At 42.1% G+C, this 22,682-nt stretch overlaps 1 protein-coding gene across 4 annotated transcripts in view; it reads right to left on the bottom strand.

Annotated features, from left to right (window-relative positions):
- Positions 1-20,499, bottom strand: part of ITGA7 (integrin subunit alpha 7) — a 114,945-nt gene extending 94,446 nt beyond the window's left edge. For 3 of the 4 annotated variants that reach the window (XM_069970069.1, XM_069970067.1, XM_069970068.1), the window contains exon 1: positions 20,091-20,499. In XM_069970069.1, coding sequence (XP_069826170.1) covers positions 20,091-20,257 — 167 coding nt within the window. In that variant the 5' untranslated portion in view covers positions 20,258-20,499. The remainder of the gene's footprint in view (positions 1-20,090) is intronic. The other variant, XM_069970066.1, reaches the window with a different exon arrangement.
- Between the last annotated feature and the right edge of the window lie 2,183 nt (positions 20,500-22,682).

Genomic DNA, 22,682 nt, shown 5'->3' with positions numbered 1-22,682 from the left:
GTAGTGTCTTTATGGCAGCACACCGCATGTATATTAGATATTTAAATGTTCAAAGGACGTGGAGTGGGCTGACATCAAGACACCAAAGCGATAAGGTACATATTTATTGTATGCAGTGTAAAATGCTAATGACTAATGTTCCGCAGAAGTCCTAACTAATATATTCTGCATCTGGAAGACTGTGTGCCATTTAACAGATAAAGCCATAAGGGATGGGTAAGGAAGCTAAATTGGGCTGCTCCTTCTTCAGGAACAGTTCTCTCATAGACTTTCCCAATCTTATTGATTGGTTTCCAATTTCAGCAAACCATGAATCATTTATCATATCCCAGACCAGCTGAGACAAAATCACCACTCATCACAGTAATAATCCTCCAATACGGACAAATGAGATTTACATTCTGCTGGCTTCCCGTAGATGCAACACTCTATATCTGGTTTTGTCTAAGGAAGGAAGTCATTGGTGCTCTTAAAAACAATAAAGGTTTGATAAATGTATAAAGGAATAGATATAACTGAAATGTTTAACAGGTGGGAATTTCCAGGAGGCACATAGCATACAGACAGTCCTTTGGTTTTTCTGTGGGACCCATAAAAGAGTCCCACAGCTGAAGCTTCCTCATATACCTCTCTTCTGTAGGAGTTCATTCTTTATCCGCAATAAAATGTTCCAATTAAGAACCCTAAAGACATTCCACCTGTCCCCAAACAATGAGCAGCATAGTGGGCACAAAGTGAGCGTGAATGGGGGTACAGTTTAGTAGTGTATACTTTTTTGCCCGGTTTTGATTTTATTTGATATGTCCTTTCTTTAGGTAAAGATACAGGATTGTGAAAGTCTCAACACTGAAAAGACAGTTGTCAAACATGTTAGCTAGAGCTACACATAAACTATATGAGTGACTTTAGATGGTAAAAGTTACTTTTATCCTCCATATAGTAACATCACCATTACTTGGAAATCTCATGCAATTTGCTTGTTAAGGTTTAGTTAGAGCCTCCATTACAGGGTTTGTAAAAAAAAAAAAAAAAAAAACAGACAGAATAGGGTAGCATGATATGCTATTTGGTCCAGTAAAATGCTGGACACAATATTGTAAACTTGGTGGACCCCACTGAAGTCAAATAGTTAAAAATAGCATTTTTTAAATTCTTTACTCCAATGGTGGAGCAAAATAATGGAAAACCAACACAGGCTTGATCCCAGCCTAAGATGTTACAACAAAAAGGTCTAGGAGTAGGCTTAGCCTTACAGTAAGAATGTCAGCTCTCCTTCCCATATTAAAGCTATACAACTAAGTCTCCATCACGTAACCGGCACAGATTTCATCCTCTAAAAGTTTCCTACTAAATGACTGCAAGGAGTGATCTCATTGTTTTTTATTATGCATTACAAATAAAACTTTATTATCTGAAACTAGAATACCTAATTCATCAATTTATTACAGACTCACATTAAGGGTCTGTCCACACGTACAGACTCGCAGCGTAAATCTCTCTGCGAGTTTGTCAGGTCCTGGCAGTTCCCTGTCACTACAAACTCGCTGCGGTTTGAACGACCGCTGCGTGTATGTAATTCTGCCGCCCCCTTAACCCCTCCTGCTGCCGCCCGGCTGCCGCTCTGTATACATTACCTCTCCTCGCTGCACGGGGTCCCGGTGTCCTGCTCTCCTACCCAGCCAATCAGTGTGTTGCCCAGCCGCAGCCACTGATTGGCCGGGCGGGAGAGCCTAGACGCCAGGACCCCATGTAGCAAGGAGAGGTAATGTATACAGACACAGCGGACTGGGAGCCGGGCAGCAGCAGAAGGGGTTAAAGGGCCGGCAGAACTACATACACGCAGCGGTCGTTCAGACCGCAGCGAGTATGTAGTGACAGTGAACTGCCAGGACCTGACAGACTCGCAGCGAGATTTACGCTGCGAGTCTGTACATGTGGACAGACCCTAAGGGGAAGTCTGGCAGTTTTAAAAAAATTTCAGCCGACAGGGGTGATGGGCACATAATAAATAATCACTACTTACCTCTCCCTGTGCCCCAAAAGTGCCACATCGCAGGCCCTGGACCCCCACCGGAAGACATTTTTCCCCTGAGTTCCAATGTTGTCAAGACCCGGGGGAAAATACCCAATACTGCCAATGGATTGCGCACTCAACCAATCAGTGACTGCAGCGGTGTCCCACCCCAGTCACTGGCTGGCTGAGCGGTCAATCCATCAACCGTGTCATGATGTTCCAACCAAAGGAGTTCCCGCAGGCCAGCAAGCCATCGCTGCAGAGCCACGGGGAGAGGTAAGTAGTGATTGTTTAAAATGTTCCTCCTGTCCCATGCCTGCTATTCCTGCGCATCGGCCTGGCATGAAGCACTGGCGGTGGGCTGGACGGCCCCCAGTATTACGAAACACTCTCCCCTCTGTGACAAAACTCCATTAGAATCAATGGAGCCGTGTCACAGAGGGGAGGGGTTTGTCACAGCGGGGCCGGTGGACCCGCTTCCAATGCTTTATGCTGGGCTGGTGCTCTGGAACAGACTGGCGTCATGCACAGGAACTGGACAGTGGTTTAAAAAAAGGCCCAGTCTGTTTATGTAAAAAACCCAAAGCGATGTACCTGATGGTACATTTGCTTTAAGTTGTGCCTTTGTCTGTGCTCTGCTAGCTAGCCCCACCTCACAGTCACTGGATTATTAGTCAGTAATGTAAGGAGAAGTATCCGGAGATTTACAGCAGGTAATGAATGGGGCGAAGGAATCATCAAAACCTCTTGTATAAGCATTAGGATGGAGTTTATGCTTTAACAATAGGCCCCATTGCTTTTCAGCTCTAGCCTCAGCCGCTGCCGCTTCTACTTTTCACCCTGTCAGATTCTGTAACTTACGAGCGCAATTTCTTGGCAGGGTGAGAGGGAATGGCGGTGTCTTCAAGTATAAATATTCATGAAGCTTGTGAGTAGCAGCGTTTAGTGCCTCATGTAATATTCACTGGAACAGCAGCAGGCACTGAGCAGTGAGACAGGAGCCGCTCTCACTCATCGTCTGCTCTCATGGGGGATAAGACCGGCGAGGTCACTTGACAACCTATTCTTCTCTGCCGGGTGACAATTATTAATTCTTGCATAATTATTTTTCAATATGAATTGGGAATGCAGGGAGAACATTCTAGTCTATGCAGATTGTGAGCAGAATAAAATACATGTATTACATTAGTACAAGGAATGCTCTTAATGCACTTTATACACATTGATCTGTAGACATACCCAGAAAATGGGAAACCATAGGATCAGCTTACACTGGTTCAAATCATGGCGGTCAGTCCAAAAAAATGGATTATTGATCTCGGGTGCCCTAACTGCAACAGTGTTTTTACTTTCTTGCTATTCCTGTCATTGCTTAGATATAGGTGTCTTACTATTTGGTTGACGATATATATTTTCACCCAATAGTCAGATTGGCAGGAACTTTATTGCGAAATTGATTGTGGAATCTCAGTTAAGGGAGTTTTTTTAAGAGGCGTGAATCATATTCAAGGGGTGTACTTATAAAATGCCTAATCACAACCCCTTTGTACAGCATTTATACCCTATTTTGCAATAATGTTTCAACCCACCTGACAATTCAATGAAAAGTACAGATAACCAAACAGTAAAATCCCTATATGTCAGGAATTGGGGGAGGGGGTGTAGAGGGAAATTAAAAACACAGTTGGAATCAGGGTACATGAGGCTATAAATTGGGAGATATAATGTATTAAAACATTTTTTGTTTTAATAGTGTTCATTTCTGAAAAGGGAAAAGAATAAAACAGCAATTCCACAGTGTTTTTTTTAGCTTTGTTTTTATGGAGTTTACCATGCTCAATAAAAAAGTATTAAAAAAGTTTTCCTGAACTTTATCAGTTGATGGTCTGTCCTCAGGGAAGGCCATCAATATGTGATTGGTAGAGCCCTGACAACTGGTACCCCTACCGATCAGCTGATTGTCAGAGTCATGGCACTCACATACAGACTGAATGGATCCAGAAGCAAACAGCTATTCTATGTACAGTAGAATAGGCTCTGAGCTGCAGTAACCCAGCACGACCACTACACATTGTACAGCACTGTCTGCTTCCAGCTCCGTCTATGTGGCCAACATGGCTCTGGCAATCTTTCATGTCGATGAACGAAAGAAATAACAAAGATGTATAGCACAAGTTGTCTCAGCTGTAGCAATACTATTTATGTGTATTAGGGGACATGATCATATGTCTACTTGATTGCTTCAACAATACACTGCAATAGTTCATTGTTGCAGTGGATTATGCCTGTCACTGTAAACTAACAGGCATACAGAGATGGCAGACTAAGAGGCAATCTTTAGGGAAAAACATCATACTGAATTAGACAGAAAATAACTCTACTTGCCTCTGCATGAAATTGGAAGTTATTATTGAAATCAATTAATATATTAAGTTGTTACTTGGACAAAACCCATGCAACAGTAATGCAAAGGACATTGTCTCCATGCCGCCCCTTTCTGTATAACATTACCACATCCTTCTACCTTTCCGTGTGGGTATTAAAGTAAGACCCAGTTAGGCAATGGTTAAACACTTTTCATTCCAATCCATTCATTGTTTGTGAGAATCTGAAATTCCAAGAACAATGAAACCGCTGCAAGGTCCCAGCTCAACCCCGAATACGGGAGAGTCAAAGCCGCTCCTTCAAAAGAATGTATCTGGAAATTATTTTACTTACAGCAATTAAAGTTGGTCTCCGGACCACCACTCCCCACCAGCACCTGCAAAGCCTTTATTTTATTTTCATTTACATTCTTTGCCTTCATCCAATATAACAATTGATGAGATACAGGAAGAGAAACAGATGGGCTCTAACATCAACCACAGTGAGATGGACAGCAATCAGCATGGAAATAAAAGTCCTTTAAAGGGATTTTTCCATGAACAATGTTATTCAACTTTATACAGGATAAATGTATGATACGTGGGGGTCTTACCACTGGGACTTGCACCATTAATGACAATGGGGGTGCCACAGTGGGTGTCCCAGCAGTCAGACCTATAATAAAAGTGTTCTATGAATTTCTTACCCTGGTTCGGTTCACATTTACACTAGTTCTTTTCCTTCAGTTTTCTATTTATTTTTGTTGGCCAGAACCACACAGCAGAATACGTTATTCTATTGAGTGGTTAAAATGGAAGCCTGCCAGGCCCACTATAATAGATCATAGCAGATCATGACCATTCCAACAAACGAAAAAAAAACTAATCCATCATGTTCTGCAAACAAGAAAAGCATAAACACAGTGTGAACAGAGCATTAGTGCTGCAATCTTATTGTAGTTCCAACAGAGGCTTAAAGGTATGTCAAAAGTTTTATTTGATGGGGTCTTCTTTGTGCTCATTGTATAATATGGGATCTATAGACTTATTATGAAAGTTGTATGTATTATACAAGTATGTATTATATAGCAAGCATTAAGACGGGGAGAGAAGAGCTTAGCCAAGAGCTTCTCCTGTCTTGTGGGAGTCTGAACACCCAGACCTTAAATGATCAAAACTTATGACATGTCTCTACGAGACAAAAGAGTGCCAATTTAAAGTTCCTGGGCACCAATGCAAATTCTGTATCCGGGTGCCTAACCTGCTATATGACCTTGGATATGAGTGCTCTCTTTGCACTACTATAGCTACATCCCTACACTCCTGTAATTTGCCAAAATATAAAACCACATAGGGGAAGATTTATCAAAATGGTGTAAAGTAGAATTGTCTTAGTTGCCCCTAGCAACCAATCAGATTCCACCTTTCAACAGATTCCTTGAAAAATGAAAGGTGAAATCTGATTGGTTGCTAGGGTCAACTAAGACAATTCTACTTTACACCAGTTTGATAAATCTCCCCCATAGACTATGTTCCCACAATGTTTTTTTTTCCCCATCTGTTTTTAATAAAGATGGACGTCTTTAGTGATCACGGTCATTAAAAATATCCGTCTTTATCAACAGTTGGAAGTAAAAATAACGTTGTGGGAAGATAGCCATACACACTAGGATTCTTATCAAAGCTCTATTTTTCCCACTGCTTATTTTATAGCTACACCATGCATTAATCACACCCGTTTTGTGTCAAATTAATTTTTTAATTACTTTTACTTTTCTTTTTTAGGGAACCAAACATATACTGTACAAATATATGCAAACTTATAATCACGCGTTTAGACCCAACTGCCATTGGCTTCCAATCCCTACCTAAATCCAGGTTAAACATTAGCATGCCCCACATGCAGCCAAACAATTTCATTGCATTCTTTTGATACATTACATATTAGCAGTTTAAGCCTATCTACTGTAACTTCATAGATGCTATCCTCTTCCTTCTGTCCTGCATGATCAGCACACTAATGTCCTCCAGCCGATTATGTTACCTTATGTGACGTCTACCCCTTCATAGCTTTAGAGCAGGCATGGGAAACCTTCGGCCCTCTAGTTGTTGCAAAACTACAATTCCCATCATGCCTGGACAGCCAAAGCCATTGCTATACTAATTTCTAGATATGACTTCCAGATTTTAGCCTTGTGTATAATATAAACTCTAAAACCAGGCAAACGTTAAAAAGGAGTTAGTAGCACTATTGATGACAACAATATTTTACCTATTACATATACAGTCAATGTGGTCACTGATTAAAATTAAGGAATGACATAGAAGTTAGAGCCCAAACAAGCAGTCATAATGTTTTTCTTAAGAAAAATGCTAATTTCTATGTGAGTGGTGGGTAGGCAACCATTGGTAAAATGATGGCGTGACAATGAAACACTCAGTATACACAAGGCACATGAGACAGTAGGTTAGTGTTGAAGAGGAGGGCAGCAGATTATCCCCTACAGCAGCATTGGCTTCATTCCCTATGATCTTCAGAAACTACACAGCGCAGAACACTGCCTCTATTGTATACTGCTTATACTGGACTCAAAGGGCGAGACAGGTTTGTACACATACAGTATGTGTATCTGTAATTTTGCATGTACATGCAAGAAAATAGTGTGTTTCTTTTTTTTTTTATCACGATTACTTCCCTATGGTAAATACTATGAACAAAGCAACTCTTTCCTGGGCCCTAAATACAAACCACAATTTACATATAAACCTACGTGTAGTTATATTTAACAAAGACCCAGTATAATAGAATTGGCTGTGGCCTAGGAAATGATATCATGTAGGTGTGACTGATACCCCAGACTTATACTGCTCCAGTGTTAATTTGTCTATATGAAGGGTACTCGTATAGAACAAGTAAACGATATTTGGGCTCTTCCATGTCCACGCATAGATCAATGAACAGAAGCACCTGGGTAACTGTATATATAAGGTTCTGGAAGCAAAACCTGTAAATGGATTTCCAAATATATACTTATCGCTATAGGGATTGTCTTATGAAAAATAATTTTTAATCAACAAAAACGTGAAGTATAATAGCAACTTCTATTACAAACACTGTTTCTGTGCTTATCTTACATAATTGTCAGTAATACACTGCCTTTTTTACATTGCCCAAAATGTGTTTATCTTCTATACTGGGCAGCAATGGACAGTGGATATTGCTATACTTACCCTTCTTTCCACCTCATCTTTGCTCCGCACCAGGAGATGTCAGTAAAGCAGCCCTTCTTTGTTTACGGTTCTTCTCTACTTGTCAAAGGAGAAACAAGGCATGTATAATACCATTATGACAAGTGGAGAAGAGCCTTCATTGGATCACTGGGGCTGTGCATAAGGAAATTATTTTCTATGCAGGTTAGGGACAGACAAACTAAGCCCAAGCTACTAGAAGGCATCGCTACAAGGAGCTGAACTGCAACGCACATGGAGAGCTTGGGAGTCATGTGGGAGAGCGCTAACAAAACCCATTTAATAGTTTGGCCATAGACATACAGACAACTGTTAACAATCTCATAAATATTACATTTAGTTCATTTTTATTGATTTTTTTAAGCATACAAACAGAATAGAGAGATGTACATGACACAGGTAAAGAAAAGAAAAAAATAAGAACAGATATCTCATAAATGTTATAATGGCACCATTCTATTATTCTCTGTATTACAATGAATAAATGTATAGAAAAGAAATTGAGGGGGAGATTTATCAAACATGGTGTAAAGTGAAACTGGCTCAGTTGCCCCTAGCAACCAATCAGATTCCACCTTTCATTTCTCACAGACTCTTGGGTAAATGAAAAGTGGAATCTGATTGGTTGCTAGGGGCAACTGAGCCAGTTTCACTTTACACCATGTTTGATAAATCTCCTCCTATGTGTAACATAAGAAATTTTTTTTTTACATGCAACAATATTCACATTTATTGTCCCATTCTATTTATTTCACAATGCTGTACATTACTGTTATTACTTAACTCGGTCCCCGTCCATATTAGAGCTCACAATCTAAATTCACCCATTTATTTGTTATGGAGTGTGTGAGGAAACCAGAGTAACCCACACAAACATGGGGAGAACATACAAACTCTTTGTAGACCAGGGGTAGAGAACCTTGGTTCTCCAGCAGTTGCAAAACTACAACTCCAATCATGCCTGGACAGCCAAAGCTTTACCTTTGGCTGTCCAGGCATGATGGGAGTTGTAGTTTTGCAACAGCTGGAGAGCCAAGGTTTTCTACCCCTGTTGTCCATGGTGAAGTCCATTAGTGTGTTCCAACAGTAAAAAGAAGCCGCCCAGCTACTCAATATTTATAAATATAGTTACATCTCATTCTTGTTCTAAAGCAAAGAAAACACAACTTTTATAAGGTATAAAATAACTGTATTCAATATAAAAACTGACTGTCTCATGAATAATGGAGACTCATTCATACAGCAAACAGGGCTTTATGGGCCATCAGGAAGCTTCTGAACCGTCTACATTTAATGATCTGTAACATACGGCAGACAATAAATACTGCCCCATTATCCACCACATAAACACTGCTCAGTAGGTAGACTTTAACACAGTAAATTGTGTTCTGCACCATAAATGAATCAGAGAAGCAAAACACGGAGATAGGAACCGAGTCAAACGATTGCCTGCATTACCATCCCACGTATCGCATTACATGTTCAGTGAGGTTCTCAGGCACAGGCGTTCTCACACACTCACATAGAAATTAGTAGCGGCACATACTGCATGTCATATTTCCATCCTGCTGGGAATAGTAAATGTTCACTGGGAAGGAATACGTTGCCTCAGGGACCCCAAGGATCTTCACGGCATGGGATAGTCTGCCTGAATGACCTCTTGGCATCAATCTCATATTGAAAAGGAGTAAATCGCCATTACTCTGCAAAATCTGGACATGAAAATGCTGCACACTACATTACGATTGTCAGCCTGTCACCAAACAGAACCCTGTAAACTAAGATGCTGTAATAAATATAAACTAGAGGATGTAATAACACTGGTTAACCTCCTCCCAATGTACAATTAAATAGGGTTGAGGGGCACCCCATAGACTCCCCCACCTCTACTTGGGCCCTTTTCATTCATTCAACCAGCTATTCCCCACATAGTTCCTCATACGCATGTATATATTTTCAATAGGGAGAGGATATTAAGCTACTATTAGATGTCTCTATCCAGGTACAGGGACACTATGCATAGAAGTCTAGGTCAGGGGTCCTCAACTTGCGGACTGCGGAGGCCAGCTGTCTGGACCCCAGCTGCAGCTCCGTATACCTGTATACTGAGCTGCGCTGCTCCTCTCTGCACAGTAACTATGTGCACTCGTAACAAGCATTCATAGTTACCGTGCAGCAGCAGCACTGGCAGAGAGGGAGCCATCGGCTCCCTCCCTGTCAGTCACTCCTGTGGCTGCAGCAGTCACAAAAGGGCCGCTTTCCATCTCTGGTTTCGGCGCTCGAGTGACGTCACTGCGGTGGCGCCAGGACAAGGAGACAGCGGCCTCTTGTGACCGCTGCAGTGCGGCCACAAGAGTGAAATGAACAGGAGATGCGGGACCCAGGTGAGTATAAGTGTTTGTTTCTTTTATGTTACATGCTATATGGGAGGAGGAGCATGGGGGGGGGCTATATACTACTGGGGAGCACACAGCGGGGGTCTTTATAAACAGTGGGAGCACACAGGGGGTCTCTATACAAACACGGAGAGCACACAGGGGGTCTCTATACAAACGGAAGGAGCACACAGGGGGTCTCTATATAAAGGGAGGAGCACACAGGGGGTCTCTATACAAACGGGGGAACACACAGGGGGTCTATATACTACTGGCGAGCCCAAAGCAGGCGGCTTTATACTACTGGGGGAGCGCACATGGGAGCTATATATTACTGGGGGAGTGCACAGGGGGGGCTATATACTACTGGGGGAGCGCACAGGGGGGGCTATATGCTACTGAAGGTGTGCACAGGGGGGCTATATACTACTGGGAAAGTGCACAGAGGGGCTATATACTACTGGGGGAGTGCACAGGGGGACTATATACTACTGGAGGAGCACACAGAGGGACTATATAAGGGCTGGTGATAGAGTAAAAAATGCCAGTTTTCCTACTAATAAGCATGAATTCTGTATGTACATAGTTCAACAACATTTGTGAAACGTTAACAAAACAACGCGTTTACTACTGATGTTCAGTAGTGACCTTCACCTGACAATAGACCCCGGTAATTGGACCTTCACTAAAAGTTGTTGAGTACCCCTGGCCTAGGTCTTCAGAGCATGTAAAGGGTGCCTTGATATTAAGCATAACAAGAAGTAGAGATATAAAGTTTAATAGATATAATAGTTTTGCAACAGCTGACAGGTTAATTTTTTATTTTAATCAATAGGCATTTCAACAAGAGGATAAATTGCTCAGAAAAGTTGTTAATTCAATCATAATTACAATCATACTTGTGTGTTTATATATATATATATATATATATATATATATATATATATATATATATATACAGTGGTTCCTCAACTTACAATGGCCTCAAGATACAATATTTTCAACATACAATGGTCCAGTACAGTGTGATACTACATGTCCTGTGCTGCTCTCTCCCTGTGCGAGGATGTGTTATTCACCAGGTGAGGGCGGCTTCATTTCATGTTTCTGGGACCCTGTGTGATCCGTAAAGGACCCTGAAAACGCTTCAGTCCTCTACATAGAAAGTGACTGTTGTATGTAAGGATGTGCTTTATCCATATTAGTAAGCTGCTTGTTTTCCTTGAAATTTTCATTTATTTCTCATTTTAGGATGACATTTCGGGGGTTCAGAACCAATTACCAGTTTTCATACAGTTTTGGTCTCAACATACAATGGTGGTCCTGGAACCAATTAATGTCGTGTGTTGGGGGACCACTGTACTGTGAATATTCGTAACTGCTTTTGTGTCTATATACTGATGAGCGTTTACACTGAAAGACTTGACTAACAATTAACAATGATTCTCTGGTTTTCGTTCGTAGTTTGATCTTTGTCGCTTTTACATCTGAAGATTATTGATTGAATTCCAACAATTTAACGATATTTTGGCCCGTGTAAAAAGCCCTTTAGTTTCTGGATTAATGTCTCAACATTTGAATTATGCTTAGATCCTGGTTTGTGCTTCAATGTAATGTAACCCAGGGCAAGACAGGACCAAGCAAGTTCCCATAACAAAACATCACAGTAACCCCTACCATCAGCACAAAGGCATAGACTGCAACTGATCAAACCGAGCAAATATCATATCAATCATACATCTGCCATGTTATGTCTATTACAGACAGGCAGACCATGAGACACCTGTCCCATACCATCTAGCCGCACAATTCTACAGTATACTCACCCCCCCCCCCCCCCCCCCCCCAAGGTTCCCAAGTTCAGCACTTAAAGACTAGAATTGTTAACGGAAGAAATTACAGGAAATCATATTTTCTCTCAATGCAGGTTAATGCAGCCGCACAGTGTCTAGGGTACATTGTTAGTTTACATCACATCATGTTACACTTATATTACACTTAATTGTTCTGCATGTGACACTTGTTGGTCCGACAGCCCATGTGATGTTTTAAGAATCAAAGGGAACACCCAAGGAAACTCAGCTGCTTAAGGAAGCGTGAGCAGTATCCGAGGTGGGAAAAAGGTCAATGTTCACTGGTATTGTTATCCAGCACATGTTTACGGATGAAGCGTCCCACAACAACACAAAAACTGAAAGAAAGGCAATAAAAGGACAGAATAATTTACCATACAAGTTAATTTAAAGTGTACATGTAGTTTCAAAAGATTTTTCTTTAAAACCTTGCCTGGTTTTGTTACATTAACCCCTTAGGGCGTTGACAGTTAAGACCCTATTACACTGGATTATCGTACGAAAAATCGTTATATCGTTCGAATTTAAAGGATAATCATTTTGTGTAATTGCAGGCAACGATCGAAAAATCGTTTGTATGTCGTTGATGGTTGATTTAGATCTGAACCTAAAATTATCGTTATTCGTTCGCTAATCGTTCGCTGTAATTCCACAATCTCATTTGCAATCGATAGTCGCTAATCATTAAAGATCGCTCCGTGTAACCCTTATTTTAGTGCTCTTACTGCTGTTATTGAGCCTCGGAGAGCCCCCCTATGGTACACAGCTATTTCTCAGTCTCCCCATTGCAGGGGGTGGTAGTAATTTTGAGCTGATTGCCAATAGGACTCACACAGTTATAGTTATAGTTCTGGTGAAAAAGCAAAAAGCAGACTGGCACTGTACTGGGCTGGTGATTTGTAAGTGTTTTGTGGAGCAAAGCACTGAAACTAATCACTACGGGAAAGGACTGTACTAAGCATTGTAACTACTGCTGCTGGGGGTGAAGTCTTAAAGGAGAAGTCCGGCAAAAAGTATTGTACTGCCCCCTAAAAGTTATTCAAAAGACCAATATACACTTATTATGGCAAATGCACATTAAAAAAATATATACACATATATATACACTGGTGTGCACGGGATTTATGTAGAGGCAATGCGCCTCTACATAAATCTCCGTAGTGTCAGAGCTGCAGCGACATTTTTACGCCCGGCACAAAAAACGCCAGACTTAATAAATGTCCCCCCTAGTGTCCACTCAGACCACACCTCTAATCATATATATATATTAGGGATGGTCCAAACCTGCCGAGGTTTGGGTTCATACAAACCCGGACTCTCGGCAATGATTCCCACTGTCTTAAACCTCCGTAGAGAGGGTGGATAAAGCGGGAAAACTGGAACACAGCCTAAGGCTGTGGCTGTATCCCGGTTTTCCAGGCGGTCCTCCCGCTGTATCCACCCTCTCCACGGAGGTTTAAGACAGCGGGAATCATTGCCGAGAGTCCGGGTTCGTACAAACCCGAACCTCGGCAGGTTTGGACCATCCCTAATATATATATATGATTAGAGGTGTGATCTGAGTGGACACTAGGGGGGACATTTATTAAGTCTGGCGTTTTTTGTGCCGGGCGTAAAAATGTCTCCGCAGCTCTGACACTACGGAGATTTATGTAGAGGCGCATTGCCTCTATATAAATCCCGTGCACACCAGTGTGTGCGCAAGGAAACCTACGCCAGCTCAGAGCTCGCGTAGGTTTCCTTATCATTTTTTGTTGCAAAAAATGATAAATGAAGCGGACCCATAGTCCGCGCCCCCTGTTCCGCACCACTTGCGAAGGTGGCGTAAAATGGCCTGATGCAAATATTTTATTTGCAAAACGGCCATTTGCAAATAAATTAATTCGCATCTGGCCATTTTACTCAAAAAAATACAACTTTTTTGGTTTATAACTTTCCCCTAGGTCTTGCCACAAGTGAAGGTAAAGATGCGTCCCCTGCTGCCCAATAAAAGTCTCTCAGAGGCTACTTCTGGGTAGTGTATCTCTTAATGAGATTGTTGACTGTCAGTCATTGCTAATGTTTCATTCGATTCTAACAACTCCTTCATGGTGCATTATTTTTTTGTCAATGTTGTATAATGTTCCTTCAATCCTGGTGCCTTTAAAACACTCTTCAGCTTTTACCAGACCTAAATAATCTCATACTGGGATCACTTTAAGACAGTGTCGCCACTACAGACATAGTAAGAGTGCACTGCCTATTCTGGGTTCCATTTCCATTTGTGATATTTATATTGTTCAGCTAAACTGTATACTGTAGTCAGCAGACAGCACATACAGTTTAGCTTATGTCACCATGAGTAATATTAATGGAAAACACTGCACCATTTACTAAATTTGGCTCTATGGTTCATTTACTGAAAAGCATGTTCATCATCAGGAGTCTCAGTACACAATTAGAAATGACCACTACTAATGATACACCAGCTCTGTATTCAGTATATACTTCATATAGTCACATAATGTAGCATATAGTAGGTGACTCATGATCCAGCAACTAATTGGTTCCGGGATGGTGAGAAATCAATTCATCACACCAGAGATCAGACACACAAAGTGGATGAAAATCCATTATTACTGTAAAAGCACTGATGAAAAACAATCAATGTTCTTAACATCACTAGGAGGATGCCTATTATAGTAAATAAACACTAAGACAATGCCTGGATACATTTTTCGTGATACACTTCTAAGCGACAAATTAAAAAAATCTGTCATGTTTTCAGGTTTCTTAAAGGATGTCCTATAGAGATGAGCGAACCACGAGCATGCTCGAGTCCATCCGAACCCGAACGTTCGGCATTTGATTAGCGGTGGCTGCTGAACTTGGATAAAGCCCTAAGGCTATGTGGAAACATGGATATAGTCATTGGTTGTATCCATGTTTTCCAGACAACCTTAGAGCTTTATCCAAGTTCAGCAGTCACCGCTAATCAAATGCTGAAAGTTCGGGTTCGGATGGACTCGAACCCGAACCCAGTTCGCTCATCTCGAATGTCCTAGCGACACAGTGGTCCATGGTTTGGGGAATTCATCTCCTGAATCCACCTCTGAATCCACCATCTCTGTTTCCCTGCCACCTAGACTACTGTTGCCTGAACATTGGCTCTCCTTTTATCTACCTGGGCTCTCACATTAGATAGTCCACTAAGTAGAATGCTCGGCATTACTGGCCCGATTCCAAAACGCTGGGTCAGTGTTAAATGGATCAGTGGAGGACCTTTTACTTGTGAGCCATTCGGTGGTGCTTAACATATAAGAAGACAGTGCTGAAATAAATTCACTGGTAGTAGAAATGTGGCACTCACCCTTGGTTCATGCAGATAAAACAAACTTTATTCTGCATGAACCAAGGGTGAGTGCCACATTTCTACTACCAGTGAATTTCTCACATTAGATATCTAAGGTAGATCAAATATACAGGTTAGAAAACATTTCCCACTCCTTAAAATATGACAACTTTGGAGAGCGTTCAGAAACTTCAAAGCGAATGTACCATCAGGTACACCTCCAGTGCTTCATGCCGGGCCGGTGATAGACCATCGCTGTGCTCGGGAACTGGGCAGCCGTTCAAAAAAAAAAAGAACAGAGGCATCTGCATCCCCGAGACGGCGCTGATCCATTCATCTAAAATGCTGATGGTACTTTCGCTTTAATTGGGTGGTATTGATGGGGTCTGGTTTTGTGCCCAGGTCTTGTCCACCTTACTGACTACCTTTTACAATCTTCAGTTTTATGCCTAAGTCTGTGCTTTGTATGTCTTTTTGCAGCAGGGTACTTGTCCCTTCTACAGGATGCAGTTTTTGTTCACTTTGTTTACTTACCTGCTGCATTTTGTATCACTATGACTTTCCAGCTGCTAAATATATTTCAAAGCCCATTTTCAAAAACTCTATTAGGGAATTTTGATGGGGATCCCATTTTGAACCCTCATCTATTAGGCTGGGTTCACACCACATTTGGGCTGTAGGTATATGTGGAGATACCAGAAAAAGGGTCTATATACATAGTATACTTGTATCCTGGGTGCTTTAAGGGTTACAGTCTATTGGCGCATTGAGGCACCTAGATGTCACAGCACCACAGTAATGTTGGCATCAGCTACAACTGCACATGAACAGCCTACTCATTTCAATGGGAAGAGTTTACTGCTCCATTTCCCCTGCAGTAATGTTGCAGGGAAATTGAATACTGGCTGCCAGCAAAGACTACACGGACTAGAATAAAAGATGATGGAATGACAATAGGTCTTCAATTGTAAACAAGTGAATAAGCACCACTGAATAGCAATGGGGCTAATCATTGCGAGGATCTTCTGCAGAGCTTTTACATCCTGCAGCAATTCTGCAACAGAAATCCAAGGCTCTGGCTTAAATTTCTGCCATGGAAATACACATCAGGTTTCCAATCCAATTTGTGAACATACCCAACAAAGGAAGACAGGAAATGTATCCTTGATAAAATCAAGATTATACCAACATGCGTCAGAGAAGTAACAAGTTGAGTTTTACATATATGTGGCTCCAAAGCCAGAGACCATTAAACAGTACAGTGTGTGGATGAATCTGGAAAAGTTATAACATCCAAGGGTGGAGTGATTGGAGCAGCCTCATGCCTAGCCGCCTGCACACGTACTTGGTGCCAGGTCTTATTCCAACTGAAAAAAACAGTGTTTTACCTACAGTGTGTAACACTTCTCAACCTGCTTCTTGCAAATCAATGCTTAAACAGAAATGGAAGCAGTAACCCAACTGTGTAGATTTACATGTTATATCCTTTGACAACATTTGATGTATAGTGGAAGGTTCTAATAGTACAAGTACAAGCTTTAATTGTATAGTTGTCATCCAAACAATGCATATATGGTAAAACAGCTCCAAAAATAACAAACTGCAAAGAGAATCAGATTAGATCAGATCACTACAAAAACATCCAGTGTTCAAACTGTCCATCAAATTCACACACACCCCATTTGTTTCAGAAATTTCTCTAACTCTGCATGAGACAGGAGACGCTGGGAGCAGTCTATGGGACAGGAGGGTGTGCACGGTTTGTAGAAGAGAAGGGTGACATGTAAAGCATGTGTGTACGAAAGAGAGAGGGGGAAATGAGGAGCAGTCTGTGAGAGGGGAGGTATGGAGGCGAGGTATGAGAGAAGAGGCATGAGAAACTGTGTAAGAGAGAGGGAGCCATGTGGAGCATTGAGAATGGAAGGAGATCTATATGTGGGAGAGAAGGCATGCAGTCTGTGAGAGAGGAGGTATGCAGTCTGTGAGAGAGAAGGCATGCAGTCTGTGAGAAAGGAGGCATGCAGTCTTTGAGAGGAGGCATGCAGTCTGTGATAGAGGAGGCATGCAGTCTGTGATAGGGAAGGCATGCAGTCTGTGAGAGGGAAGGCATGCAGTCTGTGAGAGAGGAGGCATGCAGTCTGTGAGAGAGAAGACATGCAGTCTGTGAGAGAGGAGGCATGCAGTCTGTGAGAGGAGGCATGCAGTCTGTGAGAGAGGAGACATGCAGTCTGTGAGAGGGGAGGCATGCAGTCTGTGTGACAGAGGAGACATGTAGTCTGTAAGAGAGGAGGCATACAGTCTGTGACAGAGGAGGCATGCAGTCTTTGAGAGGGGAGGCATGCAGTGTGTGAGAGAGAAGGCATGCAAAGTTTTTTTGTGAAAGAGGAAATATTGGAAGGAGTGAGAGTGAGGAGCCATTAACTGTCTGTGAATGAGAAGGGAGGTATTGGAATAGTCTGTGAAAAGGAGGGAACATGGAGAGGGCAATCTATGAGACATCAGGGACAATGAGAAGCACTCTCTGTATGGGTCTGGAGACTATGGGGAGCAGACTGTGAGAACCAGGAGCCATATATAGCAGTCAATGAAATAAAGTGGGCATGGGAAGTAGTATGAGAGAAAGGGGACACATGGAGCAGTCTGTGAGGGAGAGGCATATGCAACAGTGAAAGAGAAACACGTTGGAAGCAGTCTGTAAGGGGACCATGGAGAGCAGCAAATTTGACAAATGTGGGAGCATCATGAACTATGTGCATGAAGGGATTATGGGGAGCTGTCTGAGGGTGAGATAGGGGCCTGGGGAGTAAATGGGTGGTATGGGGAGTAGTCTATGTTAGTGTTTGTGAGAAAAAAGGGACCTATGAGGAGCAGTCTGAGAAAGAGGGAACCAATGAACCTCTATGCAAACGGATGCACTCTGACATTATTTTGAGACCCAAAAAAGTCAACAGAATATGGTGATAAACCAATCATGATCAGTCTTCATCAATAAAACAGAAAAAAAATGGCTCACAGGTTACCTGTGTGAACATAGCCTTATTGTTACATATAAATTTATGGTATAATAAAGTTAGAGTCGAAGGTTTTACCAGGATTTTGTGGTCACTGGATGAAGATCAGCACACACACAGTCACTATGCATCTTTAATACAGACTTCTAGAAAGAAATGCTGCCATAGTATAGCATGCAATTAAAAAATAGACTCTGGATGACACTGTCAAAAGACATTCAGTACAGACCTACAGAATCCTATGAGAATTGTCTTACAGATATTTACCAAAAGGATCTGTCATAGGGCTGTGTATTGATAGGCATTGGGAAGCTGGACAGAGAAGTAGGCATTGCAAGACACTGGAGATACCAGTCTATTGGCTACATAGTCACCAATCCTCAAGCCGAGGCAAGTGACCAGGAACTAGAACTAGTTTTTTATATTACTTCCCTACTGCATCATGGGTGGCTAAATAATTGTTTTTTGTTTCGAAACAGGAGTCTTTCTCCTGTTTCTTCTACTTTACTAAAGATAAGCATTTCCATCCATAGGAGCAGGCCAGAATTACATATATAAGGCATACCTTACATTATTCCAGTATTAAGACTGTACAAGTAATATACTTCAAGGTGATGTGACATGCCAAGTCTTGCAAAAGTAAAATAGATATCTACACAACTTCTGATATCAAGACGTACCTTCCCTTCCATGGACATGTTATGCATTCCACTGGGAGATTTGGTTATGTTATTCATTCCACATTGATGCCGGGTAAATTCCTATGGTCTGTTTAGACTCAACAGATAAAGGGGTACATGCAATATGTCTAATCCGGCTCATGGCAAAACATCATACAAAAGAAGTGAGAGGCCTCCATAACACCTAGAGGAGCAGATTGGGGTCCAGGAACCTTTATTATTCCTTGGGGTCACAATGTTGCGGACCACGGCAACCAGCCAGATTCCTGATAACATTTTCTAGTACACATTGACCGATAATAGCTGTACACTCCATTTATACTTTGTATGGCTATTTTATAGGTACGACTGTTCAGGAGATCACACAGCTCACAGAAACCCTTCTCTATGCGTTTGGACTGTCCAGGCATTTCCTGACGGCTGGCAGCCCTGCTTACAAGTGCCCTATATGACATTTGCTCAGTCAGCAACAAAACTTTATGGACAGTTCAATACAACTATGAAAGGATGCTCCGACCCATAATGTGTGGAATTTTAGGTGACACCTGTCATTCTGGCTAACACAACCGTCATCACTATGACCACCAAGGATGTTTTCTCACACTGTCTATATATATATATATATATATATATATATATATATATATATATATATATGATAAAGGATTGTTGAGAAGTGCAGCTTTACATCACTGTATGTGTAATGGTAGAGTAGATCACAAACCGACTATATAAACATATACAGAAGCATAATAAATAAATAAATCAAAGTTCTACACACATTACTGATACTGATGAATGACAGGCAATGGAAATGAGATGCAGAAGTGTCAGCTGAGAATGGGGATTTCTTCATAGGATGATGGTGCAGCCCATGTGGAGGGTGATATGTGTGACTGCCCAGGCTACCACTTCTGACTGTACCCACCACTGCTATGTAAATAGGCATATGGATAGATCTATCACACTGTTATTCTGTAAATAACAGAATTCAGTCACTGATGCCAGTGTGCACATGGGGGCATTATGGTAGGGAATAACTGGTTTACATTTTGCAATGATGGAAAAGATATTTTCCTCTCTGCACAGACAGGGATATAATAATGGTACAGTGACAAGCCAGCTCTGCCCATTGTCAGTCATACAATGAGGTCTCAGTGCCCCCTTATTAGAAGTTCAGAGAGTGGCAGAGGGCAGGGGGATGGGGCACTCACCAGTCTATGGGCTCCGGTCTCAGCTGCTTGTGCAGGGCCACAGAAAATCCAAATAGGCTTCCCTTGTCCCCCTCCTTGGCGAGTGTGTGGGTGACATCCAGATTAAAGCCTGTGCCCCCAGCCAGGAGCTGGCACAGGGTGAGGAGCGCTGCCCATGCTGCAGGCATGCTGTGGATGGACTGCTGCGGGGATACCCCCTCCTACCGGCACTGGCAAGGTCACTGGGACGGCTGCAGCCCCTGCCGCCTCCTGCTGCTGCTGTCACCCTGCCTGCCTGCTGCTGCTGTCACCCTGCCGGCAGCACAGATAGCAGAGAGCAGGCTGAGAGAGCAGAGCGCAGCTGCCACACTGGACAAGCCCCCCGCCTGCTATCACACACAGGAGGCTGGCCCGGGAGCAGGTGGATGAGGAGGACACTGCCTCACCGCTGTCACCTCACACCGGGCTGCTGCTGCTGCTGCTGACGTCACTGCTCACTAGCTCACTGCATGATGTCACTCTTCTCTACCTATACCTGCAGCAGTGAGGTCATGCTAAGCTTTCTGCACCATCAGCACAGTGACTTCCTGCTGCTGATAGATAGATAGATAGATAGATAGATAGATAGATAGATAGATAGATAGATAGATAGATATGAGATAGATAGATAGATAGATAGATAGATAGATAGATCTAGCTAGAGATTAACATAATAGAAGGCTGGAGATAGACTAGAACAGATGGTGTGCCCCAGTATGGAAATATAATACTGGACACTGTATTTTGCAGTTAACTAACTTTTACAGTCCATTTCTAGTTTGTTACAGACAACACAGGGTTAACTGTCTGTGTAGTGTTATGGTGCGTTTACACAGACAGATTTATCTGACAGATCTTTGAAGCCAAAGCCAGGAACAGACTATAAACAGGGATCAGGTCATAAAGGAAAGACTGGGATCTATCCTCTTTTCAAATCCATTTCTGGCTTTGGCTTCCAAAATCTGTCTGATAAATCTCTCTGTGTAAACGCACCCTTACACTATTATACAGATGACACATGTACATTGCACATTGTGAAGTATGGCGGAGCGCTTCACCTGTAAGTTCTGTATTATCAGACATTGCATTTCCTTACATACGCTGTTCATACATAGATAGTAATTTATCTATCATGACAGAATAGATAAATTCACAGACAAAAGAGTTTAGCTAGATAGATTGACATGTAATGAATACATAGCCATTTAAAGGGATACACTGGAGAAAAATGTTTTGCTAATACATTGCTTTAATGCATTTATATTACTATGTATAACTTTACTTTAAAAAACTTAAAATAAATGTGTTTTTTGTTTTTTTTTAAACACTTATGTTGACTGGCAGTAGTAAGGGGCGACATGGCCCCCTCTGCTACCACCAACGCGTGTGTCTGCTGCCATAAAAACAGGGCCAACATCAGCGGCCCCCACTGCTGCACCCAGCTCTACACTATGAGTGCTTGTAACAAGCGTTCCAGCGATTTAGTGACATCACTTGAGCGCTGCTTGCAGAAAAGAGGAGAGTATAATTTTTTTTGTCTGTTTTTTCCTTTTTTATTATAAAGGATGCCTAAAAAGGAGATATGGGGGGGGGGCTGAAACACAAGGGGTCTATACTACTGGGGCAGCACACAAGGGGTCTATACTACTGGGGCAGCACACAGCAGACTATACGAATAGGAAAGAACACAGCGATCTATACTACATTGGGGCTGCACACAGGGGCCTGATACTGTTGTACGGGTCCTGCAGAGAGGGCCCTGATACTATATGGCAACTGCACAGAGGTGCCTATACTATTTGGGAACTGCCTATATTATAGGGAACTTACTACTACATTGGGGCACAGAGAATACCTAATTATTATGTGGGGACACAGGAGCATCTTAAAACTATGGGGGCACAGAGAAGTGTAACTACTATTTTGGGGCATAGGGGACCTAACCACTGTATTTACTGTAGCAAGGAGCCTAAAATGTGAGGATTCACAGGGACGATTGAGAGAAAAAGTGAAAGACAGAGAAGAATCCCCCTGTGAGTCACTGGATGTAACTGCACTCTATTATAGGGTATGTAGTGGTAGTGGTCATGATGTGGTGGTATTATGTAGGTATTATGTAATGGTATCATTGGTAATATCTTTCTGTTTTTAGAGCAGTTTGGAGGCAATATTGGGGCTCTCGATACTGGGTAGGGGCACTTTCAGGGCATTATACTGTGTGTGGAGCTGTGTTTGGGAGGGGGAAGAGAGGCGCCAAAAGCAAATTCTGCACAGGGTGCCATCTACACTAAGGCTAGCCCTGTTTGGAACACTTAGAATTGAAAACTTGGAACACAGACTGGAACACATGGAACACTTAGAATGGAACACATGGAACACTAATGGAACAACTGGAAAACTTTAAGTTAGAAAAAAACACTTGGAACACTAAGACTGGAACACTTTGAACACTTGGAATAGACCACTTGGAACACTTAGAATGAAGCACTCGAAACACTTAGAATGGAACCCTTTGAACACTTGGAACAAAATGGCACACTTGGAACACTTAGACTGGAACACTTTGAACACTTG

The sequence above is a fragment of the Dendropsophus ebraccatus genome, chromosome 5, assembly GCF_027789765.1.
Source record: "Dendropsophus ebraccatus isolate aDenEbr1 chromosome 5, aDenEbr1.pat, whole genome shotgun sequence".
Classification (NCBI taxonomy): domain Eukaryota; kingdom Metazoa; phylum Chordata; class Amphibia; order Anura; family Hylidae; genus Dendropsophus; species Dendropsophus ebraccatus.
Note: the sequence above shows the minus strand (reverse complement) of the source record. Positions and strands in the feature narration are given on the sequence as shown.